The sequence below is a fragment of the Chiloscyllium punctatum genome, chromosome 8 (assembly GCF_047496795.1).
Source record: "Chiloscyllium punctatum isolate Juve2018m chromosome 8, sChiPun1.3, whole genome shotgun sequence".
NCBI classification, from domain to species: domain Eukaryota; kingdom Metazoa; phylum Chordata; class Chondrichthyes; order Orectolobiformes; family Hemiscylliidae; genus Chiloscyllium; species Chiloscyllium punctatum.
Window position 1 is genome coordinate 44,046,853 of NC_092746.1, and position 23,380 is coordinate 44,070,232.

The 23,380-nt window shown below is 40.3% G+C and overlaps 1 protein-coding gene across 1 annotated transcript in view; it reads left to right on the forward strand.

Moving 5' to 3' along the window:
- LOC140480501 (uncharacterized) overlaps positions 1-23,380 on the forward strand; it is a 233,358-nt gene that overhangs the window by 161,700 nt on the left and 48,278 nt on the right. The window contains exon 10 of the mRNA XM_072575443.1: positions 7,510-7,631. Within this exon, the coding sequence (XP_072431544.1) occupies positions 7,510-7,631 (122 nt within the window). The remainder of the gene's footprint in view (positions 1-7,509; positions 7,632-23,380) is intronic.

The following is a 23,380-nucleotide window of genomic DNA, read 5'->3' on the forward strand; positions in this document are numbered from 1 at the left end:
GGCTAACAATGAGTAGTATGTAATGGTAGACTGTGTGATAACAAGGCCTGAGGTTTGAGGCAACTGCTGAAGTTCTTCAAAATCACAAAAATGGCACAACAGGTCAGAGAACATTCCCCAAGTAATACTGTGCTCGAGACTTCATTGAAGCAGGGAGAGACAGGTCTCTCTAAATAAAGCTTTTATAAATTAACTGCTATGCTAATGCATGAAACAAGTTGCATAAAGTCCAGCATGAATGAGCACTGAGAGACATTGGTCAGATATTGTGATGGCCAGGTAATTGTTAGAACAGTGAAGGCTGGAGTTAAACATCAAGACACCATGGAATCCCAGACACAGCTGTTTTGTGGAAATTGCCCGGGAAATTGAAGAATCTAATGGGAAATTGCCCTGCATTTGGAACCCTCAGAAAGCATCTATTAAAGTTGGACAATTTGCAAGGCTCTGCCTCAATTAAGCTAATAGTTACACAGGACATGTTAGGGAATTAAAATCCAAGTGTAACTCCTCGGTATCTATTCAACTGATCTCCAACTCAGTGCCAATCTAATTGTGATCCCTGAAAAGACGTCAGGGAATTTAAAAGGTGTGAGGATTCAGTCCAGTAAAAGAGCAGATATTCTGGGTTTTTTAAAACAGGACAAGGAATGATCGAAAAGACAGAGCTGGAGACAGGGCTGACTGCAAAATCCCAACGGTTTGAATTGGGAAAGCAGATCAGTGATTTATTGATACCTTTTAAGGGTTTACAAGAGCCAGTAGGTTAAACTGGTTATTGAGAGTGTTTAAACACTGGTTTAGTGAGCTTAACCAGATCAGCCTCACTATCACTGAATTCACAACACATCAAAATTAAAACATTCAAAAGCCCTCAAAAGTGACAGAGGACTAATATACTGGTAGGGAGATGTGCTTGAGCTGCTCAGGGGGATTCAAACTAATAAGGTGGGGTGGGGGGAGGTGGGATCCAGGGAAATAGTGAGGAAAAAAATTAATCTGAGACTGGTACAGTTGGGAAAGGGAGTGAATCAAACAGTCAGGGCAGGAAGGAACAAAGCAGGGGACAAGGTAGGACTGACAATTGCTCTGATATCCCAGTCCCATGTTTCCTAACCATACCCTGAGTTCATCTGCCTTCCCTGTTAGGCGTATTGCTTTGAAGTAAATTAAATGCATTTACTTCAAAGCAAGACACTTAACAGGGAAGGCAGATGAACTCAGGGTATGGTTAGGAAACATGGGACTGGGATATCATAGCAATTACAGAAATTGGCTCAGGGATGGACAGGACTGGCAGCTTAATGTTCCGGGATACAAATGCTCCAGGAAGGACAGAAAGGGAGGCAAGAGAAGAGGGGGTGTGGTGTTTTTGATAAGGGATAGCATTATAGTTGTACTTAGGGAGGATATTCCCAGAAATACATCCAATAAATCCAAGAATAGCTTTTAATTGAACAGATGCTTTTGACAAATAAATTTGACAAGCTGATTCAGAGATGCACTGAAGCATCTTTGCATTTGCTATCTTCTGGTAAAACGCAAGAAATCAGTCAGGTGGTGAAGTAATTGAAAGGGCACTGACTGTAGCCGCTAATTGTTTATTATTGTCAGGATAAAGACAAAATAATAACAGCAAACTAGAGCATGTCACTTGGTGCTTTCACTGTAGCAAGAAGGGAGGAATCTTTGTCTGAAGACATCTTGCAGCAACTACAGTGGGGCCTGCAGGGCTGTGAATGCTGCTCACCCTAGTTCAATGAATCCATCAACAAGACAGACACAGCCCAAATGATTGTTTTTGTGTATATGGTTTTTAAAGACATAACAATTAAAGAAGATCTTCTTTCCTTTTTACCCCTAAAAGAGAGAACAAGGGGTGAGAATATCTACAATGCAGTCAAAGGTACATGCTTGAGAAAATCAAGAAAATGGTTTTCCTCACAACTGATGGTGCCCAGCCATGTTTGGAGAAAATGTAGGTTTGATTGTATTCTGTGCAAGCATTTTGCCTCATGGTATTATCATTGGACTATCAATCAAGAGAGCCAGGTAATGTTCTGGGGACCCAGGTTTGAATCCTGCCATCAAAGACAGTGGAATTTGAATTCAATTTTTAAAATCTGGAGTTAAGAGGTTAACAATGACAATTGCCAACTGTCAGAAAAAAAATATCCTTTAGAGAGGGAAACTGCCATTCTAACCCAATACTTATTTTTATTCTTTTGTCAATTATCATTGTATAATCCAGCAGCAAGCATTAGCAAGTTATGGGCTTTTCTCATGTAATGAAAATTGTTGTTAAGATTGTAAATTTAATTTGAACAATAGCCCTTTGGCACCACTTGTTTAAACCCTGACTTGACAAGCTCAATGTTGCCTGCAATAAATTACTCCTCCATGCTGATCTGAAATGATGAATTTGAAGGAAGATTTACAAAGCAATGGAGTTGATATGGTAATAATTATGCAGAATGATATTGAGATGAAAGTCGGATCAAGAGACAGTGATTTTTGGGGAATTGAAAACAGGAAAATGCTCACTTTTATCATCCTGTACTTTTAAAATGAAAGCTTGCTTTGGCTCTGCATATCTGTGTGAGACAGATTTCTCCCAAATGAAGATAATAAAGTCCACATGTTGCCAATATCTGACAGATACCAATTTCATGGATTGTATGCAATTAGCAGACTCAAACTACAATCCAGACTTCAAGGCACTGGAAGATAATGTGAATCACAGGGTATCACACTAAGACTTGCTGAGTAGAGGACAAAATAAATAATTATATATACTTGTCTTTCGATTTACATAGCTCTGTTTTATTATACTTCTGCACTCTGTATGGTATGATCTGCCTGTATTGCATGCAAAACTTTTCACTGTACCTTGCTACATGTGACAATAGGGTTAGCACTGCTGCCTCACAGCACCAGGGACCCGAGTTCAATTCCAGCCTCGGGTGACTGTCTGTGTGGAGTTTGCACATTCTTCCCATGTCTGCGAGGGTTTCCTCCGGGTGCTCCGGTTTCCTCCCACAATCCAAAGATGTGCAGGTCAGGTGAATTTGGCCATGCTAAATTGCCCATAGTGTTAGGTGCATTAGTCAGAGGTAAATATAGGGAAGGGGAATGGGTCTGGGTGGGTTACTCTTCGGAGGATTGGTGTGGACTTGTTGGGCCGAAGGGTCTGTTTCCATACTGTAGGGAATCTAATCAAATCAGTAAAAATAAACTGTTTACTCTGTATTTTCTTTGGGGTAGATTCTGAGTTGCATTTCAATTCCAAAACATGATCTCATGTTTTAAAAAGTATGGAGAACTCTGCTCTAACTCAAAAAAAAACATTTAAACAAATACAGATTGGCCAAAAATACAGAAAAATAAATTGGAGAAAAATAATTTGTGACAGGGAGTGTGTGTTAAAATCTGATGGTTATTGTCAATGATAAATTATAACAATATGTTTGTTTTAAAGTAATAGGGTGTTTAAAGTCAAAATACAAGTTTGTTTTATACACAATCTAACCCTGGCAACATCCTTGTAAATCTTTTCTGAACCCTTTCAAGTTTACAACATCTTTCCGATAGGAAGGAGACCAGAATTGCACACAATATTCCAACAGTGGCTTAACCAATGTCCTGAACAGCCGCAACATGACCTCCCAACTCCTGTACTCAATACTCTGACCAATAAAGGAAAGCATACCAAATGTCGTCTTCACTATCCTATCTACCTGTGACTCCACTTTCAAGGAGCCAAGAACCTGCACTCCAAGATCTCTTTGTTCAGCAACATTCCCTAGGATCTTACCATTAAGTGTATACGTCCTGCTAAGATTTGCTTTCCCAAGATGCAGCACCTCGCATCGAAGGCTGAGGGGTGAGGCCAGAACTAGAGGGCATAGGTTTGGGGTGAGAGGGGAAAGATATAAAAGAGACCTGAGGGACAACTTTTTTCACACAGAGGGTGGCATGTGTATGGAATGAGCTGCCAGAGGAAGTGATGGAGGCTGGTACAATTGCAACATTTAGGGGCATTTGGATATGGGTATATGAATAGGAAGGGTTTAGAGGGATATGGGCCGTGTGATGGCAGGTGGGACTAGATTGGGTTGGGATATCTGGTCGGCATGGACGGATTGGACTGAAGGGTCTGTTTCCATGTTATAACCCTCTATGACACTATGACTCTATGACAATTGAAGTACTTATTTAGACACATCTACAAAAATAAATTTTTGGTTACAAACTCTACAAAATAATACACATATGGAGATCCATATCTTGGTGTTGGAAGCAAATGAGCACTGTATCGCGTTTTAAGTAAATTTATTTTTCTTACATTTTAGCTATCCTGAGGTGAGTATTTGATATTGAGAGATAGGAGGGATTCTAATCATTATGTATAGGTATAAATCTAACTTCATAGAAATATCACGAGCAATTCACAATAGAACAAAATCTGCTTTTATTATAATGGGAAGCAACTTTGGACCCTCTTGATGTTGGGGCTAGCTTTATTACAGTCTCTGTGCTGAGACTCATATTTCATTTCATTCCATGGTGAAGTGATTCGCTCCATATAACCATTTTTATGTGTAAAACTCTGCTGTAAAAAAAAATTCACTGTTAGAAATATGCTATTCCCACCACTCACCAAAATCATTTTAACTATTTTGGCTTTGGTTTCAAATTGGATATTATAATTGTTTCTCCTTTTCAAGGTGTTGTCTCCTTGATGTGGTCAGTGACCCCAATATCTTAGCTAGTGGCCAATTTTCAAATGTGTCTAGGCAATGAGTATTGGCAAGCTAATAGACAGCAATGGACATCATAGTCAAACCTGACTTTCTCTTCACTTGGAGTCATAGAGTTGTAGAGATGTAGGAAAGCATTCATGAGTAGTTGATGCTCCCCCTTCCTAACTCAGGTACTTTGAAACCAGTTGCAGCATTTGTATTAATGTCTATGAAATTGCCAAAAAATAAAAATGTAGAAGGCCATAAATTTAGCAAATTCTTAAATGGAATACTGGTATATTATTTTACTGGGTCTAATATCCAGAAATTAGTGCTGCTGTTGAAGGGATCATTTTTTGGTGACCATTCTCTGCTTGTGTGGTTGGACAGTGAACTCCATGAATCATGCTGCTCTCTATGTCACAGGTGGAGAGTTTCTGATCTCTGGTGGCTAGGAAGTTAGATGAATGTGTTAATGTCCATAAGGCTACTTGGTAAAGGATAGTACTGGAGCCAATATTTACTCACTATTTACATACAACAAGAGTAAGTCACTAGGCTGTTTGAGTCTGCTTTGTCATTCAAATACAATTATGGTTGATTCATTTATGTCTTATTGTTTTAATCTTACGCCTACTGTAAAAATATTTAAAGAATCTACATTCACTGCCTTCTAATATTCAAACTGTCTGAGTGAAAAATTGCTTCCTTATTTCTGTTTAAATAGGTGACCCCTGATTTTTAAACCATGACCCCTAGTTCCAGATGCTTCCACAAGAGGAAACATCCTTTCCACATCCACCCAGTCCCCTCTGAATTTTATCTATTTAAATCAAGTCACCTCTGATTGTTGTAAACTCCAGAGAATACATACCAAGCCTGCAAGCCTTTCTTCATCAGGCAGTCTACTCATTCTTTATAATTATTTACAGAGTAAATATTACAAGTATACATCTCCTATCACAACAATATCACAGTTTCAATAAAAGCTACTAAATCTCAGAATTGTTATAGCACAGGAGGCCATTCTACCCAGTGTGGCTGTGCCAGCTCTCCAAAGGATCAGTTCACTTGTTGTCACTCTATCTTCCCTCCGTGGTCCTGCATTTCCTTATTTTCAGATAAGATGTTTTGTTCTCAATTCTTCTGCCAATGCAAACAGTTTCTATATCTATTCTGGCCATACACTATACTTTTAAAAAAGCACTACTAAATTCCCTATCAGCCTTCCCTTTCCCCAAGAAAACTGTTTCCAAGTTCCTCCTTCTTGTAAATATTATCTCTAATACTTTCATATCTTTTCTAAAGTGCAATATTCACAACTGGAAGCAACACTCCAATTGAAACCAGTATTCCAAAAAAAAATAATTTCCTTACTTTTATATTCTTGACACTTATTAGTGAAGCTAGGATATTTGATGTTTTCTTAACCAATCGCTCACCTTGTCCTGCCATCACCAATAATTTATCCATATTTACACTCAGGTCTCTTTGATCTTGAAGATCTTTTAGTACCTTTTATTTTACATTTTCTCTGCATGTTGTTTGTACCAAAGTATATACTAGCACACTCCTCTGCATTGAAATGAATTTGCTGTGTACCCATCCAGGTTGACATCTCTTTTTTGTAGTCCTACACTGTCCTCCTTATAGCTTTCAATTCTCCAAAGTTACATGTAGTCCACAGATTTTGAGATTATCCACTGCATATTAAAATGTAGATTATTAATAAAAATCAGAAAAATAAAGGTTCCAATGCCGACCACTGATGTTATGTCTTTAATTTGCCGTCTGTCCAATCTGGGTTGAGTTGTCTAAAAGTCAAATAATGATTATCCTCATTGGTCTCTTTGGGTTCAAAGAGGGTTCAGGATGATGTGCCTGACAGTCAGGCCTGGATTCAAGTCCCAAATGCTCCAGAGGTGTGTCTGAAGAAGTTGATTAGAAAATATTGTGCCTGGCGATGAGAGATTGGAGGTAAACTATCATTTGTAGCTGCTGCAGGTAATTGATTGTTTGCCAGTTTAACTGAAGGGAGAACCAAGAAGATAGACCTTTTACTAGGATTTGTGATTCTTCCCACTCATGTACATTTAATCATCTGTGTGTATCTGTTGTTACTGGTTTCCAACTCACGAGTATTTATGAGTACTTGCACTGTGTATTATTAACTATTTGTGATGTTGTTTGTGATATATCTTATGTGACTGGTTAGGATGTTAACATGATTGTTCAAATTTATACCTGAAGTTTATCTGTATCATGAGTGTTATAGAAATGTATTTAGTCCTAGCTATAAAATATGGCTGAGAGGGAAGTTTGTACTTGACAAACATAATGTAAAATATTCTAAATGTTGTCTTATCTGATTACCTGACGATAAATGGTATGTTTTGGATCTCGTTAATATTAGTGATGTTATGCTAAAATTGCAACACACTCAAATACGAGGTTCAAAATGACTCAGGCAAAACTGATCAATTTTAGGCTGAGTAATTATGATGAACAAAATGATCATGGCTATGCATTTAGACTAAAAGGATGCAAAAAACTATTATCGACCAATAAACTCACGCATGCTTCCCCTTGGATACTGTTTATTCAAAACATTCTAGACAGGGAATTGCTGGAAATTACTAGAGAAAGCTGTTGCAAAAGCAGTACACTGTTGGCAATTTTTAAAGGTAACCTTCAGTTTTCTGGCTCTGAAAAACCGCAGCACATGTTTTACAGAATTTGACATTGTGTATATGGTTTTTTTTTCTAGGATACAGGTCATCACTGCACCCTTTTAAACTGCTGCAACTCTTCACTGGCGGGATATTTGACAAAAATTACAACAAGAAGTATCATCCTATTAAATTTGTTGTGCCATCCTCCACCAAGAAGGTAAAGAAAATCAGAGTATTTGTATTTAACTGTGAGGTCAGTGGCAGAACTAGAAATACTACTAACACAAACCTTGTGGACCAAATGACCTTTCTGCTCTTTACTATTCTATATTTGTGCTGGCTCATTTTAATTCCTGCACTGTATTGGGAGTTTCCTCAAAAAATCTGCAGAGAATATGAGAAGTAAGACTTTGCCTGTGACAGTACTGGGACTGTATAGTAACATAGGTATCGGTCATCTCTCTAAATGGTATTGAAATAATTTCCAATTGCTCTGATTTCTTACTTCAGCTTTTCCCATTTCCAGTTCCATTCCTAGAACGTGAGGGCATAGATTTAAACTGATTTGCAAAGGAAGCAAGGGTGATATGTAAAAAAAAACTTTGTCACATACTGAGTAGTTAGGGTACAGAATACACTGCCTGGAAATGTGGTGAAGACAGGTCCAATTGAGGCATTCAAGAGGGCATTGGATGATTATTTGGAAAGAAATAATGTGTAAGGACGTGGGGATACAATAGGAGGTCGGCACTGGGTAATGATGCTTGCTTGAACAGACGGTGCATTCATGATGGGCCAAATGGCCTCCTGGGCTATAACAATTTTGTGATTTTGTGATGAACTCCTCCCACCCTGCTTCATCAACCCTATAAACATATTGTTCTTTTCCTTTCTTCCCAAAGTGAATTTGTCGCATTCCCTTCTTTTAATAGTGAATCACACAATCCAATCAGTGTCTGGGTAAAAGTATTCGACCTAAAATTACTGATAGGATTTATTAATGACTACCCCGCACATCCTAGTCACTTGATCTGAAATGTTAAATCTGATTTCTTTCCACAGTTGCTGTCAGACCTGCTGAGTTTTTCCAGCAATTTCTTTTTCTGTTTCTGATTTACCAAATCTGCGCTTCTTTTGGTTTTTATCCCTCATATCCTAGTTTGTTTTCTTCCACAAGTGGAAACATCTTTTTCACATCTATGTTATCAAACTCATGCATAATTTTGTAGAGGATAATTTCCTACTTGTGGTATAATTTGGAGAGGCAGTGGCCCAAACTAATGTTCTGGGTACATGAGTTCAAATCCCACCAGAGCAACTGTTGAAATATGAACTTAATTAATACATTTCGAATATGAAAGCTATTCTCAGTGACAGCACTACAAAACTGTCATAAAAACACATCTGGTTTACTAGTGTTCTTTAATTAAGGGAATTTACCATCGTTACCTGGTCTGGCTCACACTGAACTCCAAATCTACAGAAATGTGGGTGATGCCTCAGTGCCCTCAAAAATGGCTTTGCAAGTCACTCAGTTCAGAGACAATTACTGATGGGCAAATCATAGACCCCGCCAGCGACACTTACATCACATAAAGGAAGAAAGAAAAATAAAGCTTGTAAATCATTTTGCACCTTTTCCAATCTCTTAATATCATTTTTATAATATGGAAACCAGAATTATTTATAGTACTCCAAGTGTGGCCTAACTAAAACTCTAAACAAGCCTAACACAACTTTGTTATTTTTCAATTCTCACAAATAAACCCTAGTATTTGTTTTATTATAAATTTATTAACCTGTGTTGCTAATTTTAAAGATATTTTCTTTCTAGATCTAGATCCCCTCACTCATCTAATCCACTTAGAATCTAATTTTCTGAAGAGTATGGCCTCCTTATTCTTCATATTATGCAGCATCTCATATATCTCTGCTATAATGCAGCCAGGAGCAAGCCCAGGAGATGCCTTTGCTCAGCCTTGTGTCAGTGAGGACTGCAGATGCTGGTGATCAGAGTCAAGATAAATGGAAGGGGTTGTGGGGCTGGGGAGAATGTAGCTAAGAGTCTCCTGAGGGTTGCAGTGAGAGAGAGAGACTCACTGAGATCTTTGTAGAGAGAGGAGGAGAACTTCTTCGAGGTAGGTACCCTTGCAAGAGGATTCACAGTAAGGTTGATCTGCTGTGCTTTTCCAGCACCACTAATCTTAACTCTGATCTCCAGCATCTGCAGTCCTCACTTTCACCTGGTTGATTTTAACCATACTGCGAATCCTCTTGCAAGGAACAAAGAACAAAGAAAATTTACAGCCCAGGAACAGGCCCTTTGGCCCTCTAAGCCTGAGTTGATCCAAATCTACTGAGTAAACCTGTCGCCCACTTCCTAAGCATCTGTATCACTCTGCTCCCCACCTACTCATGCATGTGTCCATACGCATCTTAAATGAGTCTACCATACCTGCTTCTACCACCTCTGTTGGTAACGCATTCCAAATGCCCACCACCCTTTGTGTAAAGTACTTGCCACATGTATCCTCCTAAACTTTGCACTTCTTACCTTGAAAGCGTGACCTCTCGTTATTGAATCCCTCACCCTGGGAAAAAGCTTATCTCTATCCACCCTTGTCTCTATACCCTTCATGATTTTGTAAACCTCAATCAGGTCCCCCCTCAATCTCCTTTTTTCTCATGAAAACAAACCTAACCTACTCAACCTATCTTCATAGCTAGCACCTTCCATACCAAGCAACATCCTCACAACCTTCTCTGCACCCTCTCCAAAGCGTTCACACCCTTTTGGAAATATGGCAACCAGAACTGTACACAGTATTCTAAATGCGGCCGAACCAATATCTTGTACAATTTTAACATGATTTGCCAGCTCTTATACTCAATACCCCGTCCAATATAGGCAAGCAATCTATATGCCTTCTTGACCACTTTATGCACCTGTGCAGCAACCTTCAGCATACAATGGACCTGTACTCCCAGATCTCTCTGCTCATCAACTTTTCCCAAAGCTCTTCCGTTCATTGTATAATTCGCTCTAGAATTAGTCTTGCCGAAATGCATCACCTCACATTTGTCTGGATTGAACTCCATCTGCCACTTTTCCGCTCAACTCTCTAGTCTATCTATATCCTCCTGTATTCTTGACAATCCTTTATGCTTTCTGCTACTCCACTAATCTTCGTGTCATCTGCAAACTTGCTGATCATTTCAATAGTGCCCTCTTCCAGATCATTTATGTATATTACAAACAACAGTGGCTCCAACACTGACCCCTGTGGAACACCACTGGTCACCTTTCTCCATTTCGAGAAACTCCCTTCAACTACTACTCTCTGTCTCCTGTTGCTCAGCCAGTTCTTTGTCCACCTAGCTAGAACACCCTGCACACCATGTGATTTCACTTTCTCTATTAGACTACCATGGGGAACCTTATCAAACACCTTACTAAAGTCCATGTATATGACATCAACAGCCCTTCCTTCATCTAACAACTTGGTCACTTCCTCAAAGAACTCTATTAAATTGGTAAGGCACGATCTCCCCCGCATAAAACCATGTTGCCTATCACTGATAAGCCCATTCTTTTCTAAATATAAATAGATCCTATCCCTCAGTACCCTCTCCAGCAACTTTCCCACCACCTACATCAGGCTCACTGGTCTGTCGTTACCCGGAATATCCCTACACCGTTCTTGTACAGGGGACAACATGAGCAACCTTCCAGTCCTCTGGCACCTCACCTGTATTTAAGGATGTCACAAAGATGTCTGTCAGGGCCATAGCTATTTCCTCTCTCACCTCCCTCAGCAACCTGGGACAAATCCCATCTGGTCTTGGGGATTTGTCCACCTTAATAACCTCTAGCCTACCCAACACATCTTCCTTACTTATGTCAACGTGATCCAGACTATTCAAACTTCTAACTCTAATCTCAAGATTCATCATGTTTCTCTCCTCAGTGAACACTGATGCAAAGTAATCATTCAGAATCTCACCCATTCTCTCAGGTTCGACACACAGCCTTCCTTCATTATCCTTTAGTGGACCAATCCTTTCTCCTGTTACTAGTTTCTCTAGTAAGAATAAAATGCTTTGGGATTCTGCTTAATTCTGCTTGCTAAAGCTATTTCATGACCCCTTTTAGCCCGCTTGATTCCTCATTTAAGACTTGTCCTACTCTTCCAGTATTCCTCCAGGGCCTATTCTGTTCTTAGCTGCCTAGACCTTATGTACGCTTCCCTTTTCCTCTTGGCTAGTCGTACAATTTCTCCTGTCATCCATTCCTATCCTTTGCCTTCAACAGAACATGTCTATCCTGCACTATCTTCAAAATATCTTTGAAAGTCTCCCACATATCAAATGTGGACTTCCCTTCAAATAGCTGTGTCCAATCCACATTTCCCAGCTTCTGCCTAATTTTGATATAATTGGCCTTAGCCCAGTTTAGTACTCTTCCCTTAGGACCACTCTCATCTTTAGCTATGAGTATTCTAAAACTTACAGAATTGTGGTCACTGTTCCCAAAGAAATCCCCTACCGTAACTTCTACCACCTGTCCTGGCTCATTCCCCAATACCAAGTCCAATATGGACCCTTCCCTCATCGGACTATTGACATACTGGTCTAGAAAACTCTCCTGAACGCTTCTTACAAATTCTACCCCATCCAGACCTCTGACGCTAAGTGTATCCCAGTCAATGTTGGGAAAATTAAAATCTCCCATCACCACTACCTTTTTGCCTCTACATCTTTCCATAATCTGTTTACCTATTTGTTCTTCTACCTCATGCTCATTGTTGGGAGGCCTGTAATACAGCCCCAACAATGTTACTGTACCCTTCTTATTTCTCAGCTCCACCCATAATGCCTCACTACCCAAGACCACCATAGTGTCCTCTTTTAGCACAGCCGTAATATCATCCCTGACCAGCAATGCAATTCCGCCTCCCCTTATACTTTCCTGCCTGTCATGTCTGAAGCGTCTATATCCTGCAACTTTTAGTTGTCAAACATGTCCTTCCTTCAACCAAGTCTCTGTGATTATAATAACGTCATATCCCCAGGCACCAATCCAAGCTCTAAGTTCATCTGCCTTACACACTATACTCCTTGCATTAAAGTAGATGCATTTCAGGCCACCAGTTCTTTTGCGTTCACCTGCTCTCTGTCTACTCTTTCCTTTATTAATGCTATCTTCATGATTCTTACAGTCTCCAGTCTCCAGCTCGCTGCCTAGTTGTTTTCTCTTCTGGATTCCCAGCCCCCTGCCACATTAGTTTAAAATCTCCCCAACAGCAGTTGCAAAAACTCCCCCAAGGATATTGGTTCCTGCCTGGTTCAGATGTAGACCATCCATTTTATAATAGTCCCACCTTCCCCAGAACCGGTCCCAATGTCCAACAAATATGAACCCCTCCCTCCACACCATCCCTCAAGCCACGTGTTCATCCTGCCTATTTTTTCATCTCTACCCTAGCTAGCATATGGCACTGGTAATAATTCCAAGATCACTACCTTTGAGGTCCTCCTCTTTAGCTTCTCTCCTAACTCCCTGAATTCTTCTTTCAGGACCTCATCTCATTTTTTACTTATATTGTTGGTGCCTATATGCACCAAGACAACTGGCTGTTCACCCACCTCTTTTAGAATGCTCTGCAGCCGATTGGAGACATCCCTGGCCTGAGCACCTGGGAGGCAACAGACCATCCCGGAGTCCCGTTTTTGGCCACAGAACCGCCTATCTACTCCCCTCACAATAGAATCCCCTAAGAGTCTTTTTCCCTCCCTTCTAAACAGCAGTGCCTGCCACGGTGCCATGATCTTGACAACTGCTGCCCTCCCCGGTGAGCTATCTCCCCTAACAGTATCCAAAACAGTCTACCTGTTTTGGAGGGAGATGACTGCAGGGGACACCTGCACTGCCTTCCTACACTTTTTCTGTCTTTTGGTCACCCATTCACTGTCTCCCTCAGCAATTCTAACCTGCGGTGTGACCAGTTCACTAAACGTGCTATCCATGACCTCCTCAGCATTGCGGATGCTCCACAGTGAGTCCATCCACAGCTCCAGAGCCGTCATGTGGTCAAACAACAGCTGCAACTGGACACACTTCTTGCAAGTGTAAGAGTCAGAAACGTCAGACACATTCCTAAGCTCCCACATCAAGCAAGAGGCACATGCCACGGATCTGAGGTCCCCTGCCACTGTAAGCTTAGCTTTATATGAACTAACTAAAACCAAACAATGCACTTAAATATATGAGAAAAGAAAGATAAAGAAAAAATAAAAGTCTTTTTCTTCCGGTTGTGGGGGGGGGGAAGGGGGAGCGGGAGGGAGATACCACATGTATAGTATCTTGGGTTTAGCCACTGCCCAAATATAAATTAAGCCTTTACCTTCCCGGCAGCCCTCGCTTCACTCCACATTCTCTCTTCGCTGCTCTGTAAAAATGGAGGCCCGACTCCCGAGGTAAGTCCCTTTCCTTTTTTTTTAAGTGGGAAAACTTATTCTTCCCGGCAGCCCTCGCTTCACTCCACATTCTCTCTTCGCTGCTCTGTAAAAATGGAGGCCCGACTCCCGAGGTAAGTCCCTTTCCTTTTTTTTTAAGTGGGAAAACTTATCCTTCCCGGCAGCCCTCGCTTCACTCCACCTTCTCTCCTTGCCGCTCTGTAAAAATGGAGCTGGGTGGGCATGATGGCTCAGTGGATAGCACTGCTGCCTCACAGCGCCGGGTCCCGGGCTCAATTCTTCAAAGGATGCCTACTTTGAAGAAGTTCTCCTTCTCTCTATACGAAGATCTCAGTGAGTTTCTCTCTCTCTCTCTCACTGCCACCCCCAGGTCACTCTTAGCTACCTTCTCTCCAGCCCCACCCCCCCTCCCATTTACCTCTCCATCCTGGAGGCTCCCAGCCTCATTCCTGATGAAGAGCTCCTGCCCAAAACTTCGATTTTCCTGCTCCTCGGATGCTGCCTGACCTGCTGTGCTTTTCCAGCACCACTCTAATCTTGATTCAGCCTTGTGTCAGCCCTAATCCACCTATCTGTTGATCAGTACTGAGAGAACAGTGTTAAGTGCATAATGTTGCGAGATCACAGCAAAGTCTGAGGCCTAGTATTGAATGAGCATAAGGAGGGGAGCAGTAAGTGGGTGCTGAGTTCTTTGTGTTAATCTGTACACTGCATAAACTTATCTCCCATCATTCAAGAAATGTAAACCATCTTTTTAACTATATGTAGCGATTAAGGATAATTTGCTCTGTATTGAATTTTCCCATGCATGTCTTAGGGGAGAACAAATGCATTGATTTAGATGCAAGTTGAACAGTGTGTTGGGTGGCAGCAATGCTGCATAATTAGCATTTAGAATACTTGATTTAAGATACAAGTACATAACAATTAGATAGCTTGTCACTGATGCAGCCTCCATGTTAAAAATCTATTAGATTCCAGGTGAAACATTAGGATAGTTTGAGGCTGAAGATGGAATTTACTTCAGGGGAGTTAAATAATCTTCATGGCTGACCAAAAGAAGTGCTCCTCTGGATAAATCTTCTTATTGACCTAACTTCCTCTGTAGAAAGTGCAGAAAAGCCTGATTGGAGACTGATGGTGTGGCGGTAATGAGGAGTCATTATTAAAGGGTTCGGGCTGAGAGAGCACTGCAATGTTCAGGGGCCAGGCATAAAGGAGTTCTTCGCTATCATAGTGAGTGTTGGAAGGCTGCTGCACTGTCAGGCAGGTGGTATTGAGGGATTTTTATAATGTCAGAAGTTAAATATTAATCTAGATCTACATGGTTGGAGATGCAGCTTGGAGGGAATACTGCATTAACAAGAGGGGCAGAATGAGGTAGTGCTGCACTGCACTTAGGGCCAGGACTAAGGGAGCATTTCACTATCAAATAGGTAGCAGATGGATATCTGTTGGAAGTATTACTATGTCAGATAGTTCAAGTGAGGGAGCACTACACAATCAGAATGGCTGTGTGAAGGGACTGTTGCCACCACACTATCCTACCTGTTCTCAATCACCATTTCTTCCCCTACACACTTTCTCTACTATTTCCCACCTTCTTTCTTCCTTCCCCAAGTGGATACTTTGGTGTTATGATCTTATTTAATTTTATTATTGGGTAAGTCAGATCCTATACATGAGCCTGGCTTGATTGATCATATTTTTCTTTGTCTTGGTTTTAATGAAGTGGTGTCTCACTGAAACATAACTGAATGTTGCAAATTTTGCTTTAAAAATAAAGTAGAACTTGATGAACAAAAGAAATGAAGACAAAATAAAATAAATCAAAGACTTAAAATCATAGTTAAAGTCTAATCCCATTAATCCCAAAATACTGCTTTATTTAAGTAATCTCATCAGGGTTCTTTCCCAACAATTCTAGTGGTTAACATTAACTCTTCCAAAGTGACCTTATGACAAAAACTTAATATGTCTACCCATTTAAACTATCAACAGAAACCAAATGTCTCTGGATTGAATCTTGCTTTTTTTTTTGGCTAAATCCAAATTGCATTGAGTCTTTTGGAGGGATGCAACTATGAAGCCTCACGAGTTTTCTCTCTGTACCTTACCAAACTCACCACACTAACAACCTACCCTGCCAAATGGCATACTTCACATCCATTTCTGGCCCAATCTTACCATGCACTATTCCCAGAACAACTCAGCACTCAATAGATATCCTGGAATTCACTGGCATCCCTACAGCCCGAGACATCTTTAACAGCCTATTATGCTGTCAGTCCACAGTTGCCCTGCACAGTTCCTGACATGACAGACATAAGGAAATCTGCACCACGCTGTGTAGGCAGGACACCTAAGGTCCTGCTGAACAGAATGGTGCAGAGATGGAACTTCCTCTTAATCCAGGATCAGCAGAGGACCACAAAACCAGACCATGCTAGCCTCTTCTGAGGTTACCACCAGGATTAAAGCAATCTCTGCTATCTGCTGAATTCTGTGCAATAGAATTATAGAGTCTCTACAGCAGCCTGTTCAGTCCATTGAGTCAATACTGACCCTTTGAAGAGCATCCATTCCATACTTCCCTTGAATTCGACCCCGAGCCTCTGGCACTGTGAGGCAGCAGTGCTAACCACGAGCCACATTTAAATCATGCAGTTTACGTCATGTTGGTAAATTGTATACCTGTAAAATTGAGTAACTGGAACATTAGCAGTCTGGTTGAGTCAAGTAATTATTAGATTTACAGTTCAAAAATGAGCCTGCCCACATTCACCTCACACATCTTCCACAATTTCATCCACTTGAAGTGGCTTAGAAGCATCATAAAAAGTGTTGAAATTTTCTAACACTTCACACTGCTGTCTTTGCTACTTTTCACTTTAATGTGTACATAACTTCTTGTGTCAAACAAATTTCAGGCCTTTTTTCTCTTCAGCCGCTCTCATCCCTGACTGCATTAGAGTGCACCAACATTTGATGTGATTTCATGATCTTATATTCACTTCAGTTATCCCCTTCCCCTTATTCTTTGAAGGATTTCTAGCCCTCCTTTATAGTTGTTTGTTTGTTAAGCTATTTAAGGTCCCTTTTGGTGATTATGAGTGTACTCAGTCAAGCTATATAATATATATAGATAGATATTAAAAATGTAGGTATGGGCAATTAACATTTTTAAATGGATTTCAACTCAACGCTATCAATAACAATATTTCCTACTTTTAAATTTGGAATACTACTTACAGTTCTGGGTATCACATCTTAGGACAGCTTGGCATTGGAATGTGTGCAGTGGGGTTCATGCATCTGTTATCAGGGCTCCAAGGATTACATTAAGAGCTGCAGTTACATAAAGTAGGTTTGGATTGCCTGGAACAGAAGATAAAGGGCGATTGAGTTCGCATTTAATTTTGACAGAAATTGTTTGGGTAGTCAGAACATTTCCCATAGGTTGAGCCATCTGAGACTAGAGGACAGAATCTTAAAATCAGAGCCAGACTATTTGGGAGAGATTCAGGACACAATTCTTCACTGAAAGGATCTCACAAATATCAAACTCTCTCCCAAACGTAACAGTAGATATTAGTTTCATTAAAAATTTTAAATGTGTTATATGTAGATTTTGCTAGCCAGGGATACTAAGGGATATGGAGCCAAGCTGTATAAACTAAATAGGATTTATAATTATGAATGGCAGAAAGACTGAATGGCTTCTTCCTATTCCTCTGTTATTAATTCCTGAATATATTATATGAGTTATGGAATTAATATAGCACAGAAGGCCATGTCCATTCTGACTATGCAAGAACAATTCAGCTGGTTCCATTTTCACCTCTTACCTTGCATCTCTGAAAATTTGATTTCTTTAGATATTTGTTCAATTCCGTTTGGAAATCCATGATTAATTTTGCTTCCAACACACTCTTTTACATTGTATACTAGATCATAATCACTCAATGAATAAAGAAGTGGTCCCCTTTGTCATTGGTTCTTTAAACCAGAACCCTCTAGTTCTCAATCACAGCAATTTCTCTGAGTTGATTACTGATGATTTTGAACACTTTTAGCAAACTCCTTCTCAACCTACCCTAAGGATAATAACCTCAGCTACTCTAATCTTTCCACATAACTTAAGTCCCTCATCCCTTCAACTGTTCTTGTAAATCTTCTTTGCCTTCATCAATCTCATCTTATCCTTCCTGCAAGATGGTACTCAGAATTAGATACAGTACTCTAGTTGAGGCTGAACTATTACTTTATAAAAGCTCTTCTTAACTTTCTAGTTTTTATAATCCAAGCGTATGTGATATATTTTGACACAGGACTCTGTATGTCTCTTCAGTCTCTTCCCAACATCGATGATTTCTGCACATATACCCACAGCTCTTTCTGTTCCTGCATCTACTTCAGAATCAAATCTTTTATTTCAAATTGATTCTACTCATTGTTCCCAACAAAATGCATCACTTCATACATTTCTGCATTAAATTTTATTTGTCATGTGTCCACCCATTCTACCAGCCTGTCTGTGACCTCTCCAAGTCTATCTCTGTCCTCCTCACAGTTGACAATGCTTCCAACTTTTGTGCCATCTGCAAATCTTGGATTAATGCTCTTTACATAGAAGGCAAAGTCATTAATATAAACTAAGGCCTGCGGAACCACACTGTATATGTCCATCCAGTGCAAATCAACTGTTTATCACTACTCTGTTTCCTATCATTCAACCAGTTATATATCCATGCTGCTGTGTTCCCTTTCATTACTGGATTTCACCTTTGCTGTCTGGTCTATAAGTCCACAATCTGTTAGTTGTTTAATTGTCAAACACCATTCATGAATGGATGTGGCAGAACTGCAGGGCTTAGATTTTTTTTGTAGGATTGCTTATTGTATGCTGCTTCCACTGTTTGACATGTGAAGAGTTTGATACTGCACCTTTATCAGGATGATGGCTCATTGTTGTTGGTCCTGGCATGCCCTCTTACACTCTTCATTGAATCAGGGTTAGTCCCTGAGCTTGATGCTGGACATGACAGGCTTACAGATTTGGTTATACACAATTTTGCTGCAGCCAATGGTCTACAGCACCACATGAATGCCTGGTTTTGATTTGTTCGATGTATTCAAAATCTATTCCATCGAGCATGCTAGTTGTGCCACACAACACAATGTTGGCTATCCTCAATATGAGGACAAGACTTTGTCTCCACTATCCATTTCCTCGATGAAAATGCTAGAGGAGCATATCAGTGTAAAAGCCTCAAGCATTTGCATTCATCTTCAGCCAGAAGTGGCAATTAGTAATCCACCTCAGCCTCCTTTTGAGGTCCTGAGCATCACAGATGCCAGTCCTCAGCCAATTCATTTCACATCACATGATATCAAGAAATATCTGAAGATATTCAATCCTGCAAGAGCCATGGGGCCCTAACAGCAAAACTTGTGTTTCAGAATTAACAGCACTGCTTACTAAGACTTACCAGTTCAGCTACACCACTGGCATTTACCCAGCAATGTGGAAATTACCCAGCTAAGTCCTGTTGACAGAAAGCAAGATAAATCCAACCGGGCTAATTCTGCCCTGTAAGTCTATTCTCAATCATTAGCAACGTGTTTGAAGGATCATCAACAGTCTATCAAGTGGTACTTGTTCAGCAATCATCCGTTCCCTGATGGTCTGTCTTTACTAAAGAACATACTGCTGAAGTCTCAGCGGAAGAAGAGATAGTTAATTCGTCAAGTAGGCTAAAAATTGTTGAATTGGAATTTACTTATGCCCATTTATAGGATGTAAGAATCAGTAGCCTGGCCAATGGTAATTACCATTGAGAAGATGGTGGTACTGAACTGCTACAGTCCTTGGCTATAGCTGTATCCACAGTTATGTGGGGATTGGAGTTCCTGGATATTGACCGAGATACAACGAAGAAATGCCATAGTGTTCCAAAATAGGGTGGTATGCAGCTTGAATGAGATCTTGCAGGTGGTGATGCTGCAATGCATCTGCTGCCCTTATCCTTCTTGAGGGTTATGATTATAGGTTTGGAAGGTACTCCAATGCAATTTGTAGATGGTATGTGCTACTATATACATATGGTGGTATATGTGGTGGAGTGACTGAATGAGTAAGCTGTTCAATAGGGTACCATTTGAGCAGGCTGTTCTTTCCTGAAGGATTTTGATCTTCTTGATTGTTGTTGGAGCTACATGCAGCCAGGCATTTGGAGAGTACTCCATCACACTTCTGATGTGTGCCATGTAGACAGTGGTCAAACTTTGAGGAACCAGGAGGTCAGTTACTCATTGCAGAATTCCCAGCCTCTGATCTGTCGTTGTCACCACAGTATTTATATGTCTGGCCCAGTTCAGTTTTTGGTCAATGGTAACCTCCAGAATGCTGATAGTGGGAGATTCAGTGATGGTAATGTATCAGATATCAAAGGGAGATGATTATGTGCTCTCTTGCTGCTGATGTTCATTGCCTGGCACAAATGTTGCCATTTACCAGCCTGAGTCTGCATATTGTCCAGCTCCTGCTAATATACAAATGACTTTAGTCCTTGTGGAATTACATTTTTTTTAACTGGTCCATAGAGCTGCTCTCTCATTATGGATGGTTTAACCTGAAGGTCACTACCATTCAGATCAATGGAGAGGTTGGGAAGGAGAATGCTTCATGGTAACTTCAGCCAGTGTGTGAAGAGAATCCTTGCTGTTAGTTTCACTCTGCATCACAAACCAGCTGTCTAGCCAAATGAGAATAGTGCTGAATGTTTTGCCATTGTCTGCAAGCTTCTCCACTTATGACCTCTGACCATAATGGGGGCAAGATCATTGAAGAAGCATCTGCTGAATGTTAGAACTAGGACACTAGCCTCAGGAACTTCAGTAGTGATGTTCTGGGACTATGTTGATTGACCTTTAAGAACCACAATTAACCACCTTTGTTCTAAGTAGGGCTGTAACCAGTGGAGAATTATTCCTGATTCCTGCTAACTCCAGTTTTGCTCGACATCCTTAATGCCACATGGAGTGAATTGCTCACCAATTTATTTTAAAAGCAGTCATTCTTATTTCACTTCTGGAATTCAAGTCATTTATCAATCTTTGAAAAATCCTTCCAAAAACAAAAATCAACTTACACAGTACTTACAAAATATTTCAAGTTGAGCAATGTTGAAGAATTACTTGCACTCATCTTCATCAGGAGAAGCTGAAAAACTCTACACTGCTTATATGGAAAATGCTTAAGGCTGAACTCTACTCTTCCTTAGAGAAGATTAATATTTTCAATATTTCATTTGATTAATTCTGTTTGTTCTGGTGCCTAAGACATTGATGCCAGAAGAATAGAAAATATATCACTTTCTGTCTGTCTAACTGCACTGAGTCATAGAGATGTACAGCATGGAAACAGACCCTTCGGTCCAACCTGTCCATGCCGATCAGATATCCCAACCCAATCTAGTCCCACCTGCCAGCACCCGGCCCATATCCCTCCAAACTCTTCCTATTCATATACCCATCCAAATGCCTCTTAAATGTTGCAATTGTACCAGCCTCCACCACATCCTCTGGCCGCTCATTCCATACACGTACCACTCTCTGTGAAAAAGTTGCCCCTCGGGTCTCTTTTATATCTTTCCCCTCTCACCCTAAACCTATGCCCCGTAGTTCTGGACTCCTCAACCCCAGGGAAAAGACTTTGCCTATTTACCCTCATAATTTTGTAAACCTCTATAAGGTCACCCCTCAGCCTCCGACCCTCCAGGGAAAACAGCCCCAGCCTGTTCCAGTCTCTCCCTATAGCTCAAACCCTCCAACTCTGGCAACATCCTTGTAAATCTTTTCTGAACCCTTTCATGTTTCACAACATCTTTCCGATAGAAAGGAGACCAGAATTGCACGCAATATTCCAACAGTGGCCTAACAAATGTTCTGTACAGCCACAACATGACCTCCCAACTCTTGTACTCAGTACTCTGACCAATAAAAGAAAGCATACCAAATGCCTTCTTCACTATCCCATCTATCAGCGACTCCACTTTCAAGGAGCTATGAACCTGCACTCCAAGGTCTCATTGTTCAGCAACACTCCCTAGGACCTGAACAGAGGAAATGAGAGACAGTCTGAACAGATAATAAATTCTAATGCAAAAATTCAAGAATCTTTCTTCTTCTGTTATAATTTGTCAATAGAGCAAGAACATAAGGGATCTTTATTAAATGAATTGCTGCACATGTAACTCCATAAAAGTACATGTTATTGTTTTATAAATCATTTGAAATTATGTATGTTCAGTTAACATAAAAACAATTCCTTTGTTAACACAATCAAGTTTCTTTTTGAACAATATTGAAACCCAACTCCAGTCACTATAACAAAAATGAAAGAACTGCAGATGTTGGCAATCAGGAAAAAAACCCAGAAATTGCTGGAAAAGCAAAGCAGATCTGGCAGCATCTATGGAGAGAAATCAGCGTTAACGTTTCAGGTCGAGTGACTTCCTCAGAACTGAGTAAGGGTCACTGGACCCGAAATGTTAACTCTGATTTCTCTCAACAGATGCTGCCAGACCTGCTGAGCTTTTCCAGCAACTTCTGTTTTTATTCCAGCCACTATAATAAAGGTTTTACTGTACCTGTGTTGAGTTTCTGCAACTAGCAAGAAACCAGCAATGCTACTGCAGATTAAGGCAATTCCCAGTGTGTAACAGCCCAATATCCATATGCTGAATTAGGCAGCAAAGGACTTTCAGGGATTTACAATACTTTATTGCATAGACTCCCACCAGCTTTCACATTTCCCTCATGGACCCTTTCCCTGTCCAGAAGCCAGCACCTTCCTGGGAAGAACCCAGTTTCTTTTTATTATTTTGATAAAGAATACAGCTCTTTTTTCATTTTTGACTTTAATAACCCATCACTAAATTAACAAAGATATCCAATTAACAAGTTAAAAAACACTGCCAATTATGGGCAATGCAACAATAACAAAAAACTCAAGAAATGAGAAAACAAGAGAGAGAATTAAATCAAAATAATGTGGGGTGCAAGCGGGTGGGTGGGGTGGGGTGGTGTGGGCGGTTAGAGGGGAAAAGAATCCAGCTCTTCTTGTTTCACATGTTGAAAAACCAACCACTAAATTACCCAAATTACAAATTGGGACATTTAAAGTTTAGGCTCGAAGAGTTATGAAAAGTTCTCATCAGCAGACTTGGAAAGGAATAATCAAACTATCTCCACAATCCACAAGAAAGAAACATGAAAGCATCAAATAATAGAAACCTGAAGAGATGAGATAAGGATGTAATTCCTTTGGTGTTGAGACTCTGTAATGGATGGTGTTGATTAACAGATGAAATATTTTTCTTTGATTTTATGCTAAGATCTTTCTAACTGTAAGGATGTGTGCTTGTCATCAAGATAGCATTTGATTAAGTTTCAGTGAGGGTGTTATTGATGTAGTGGTGGGTT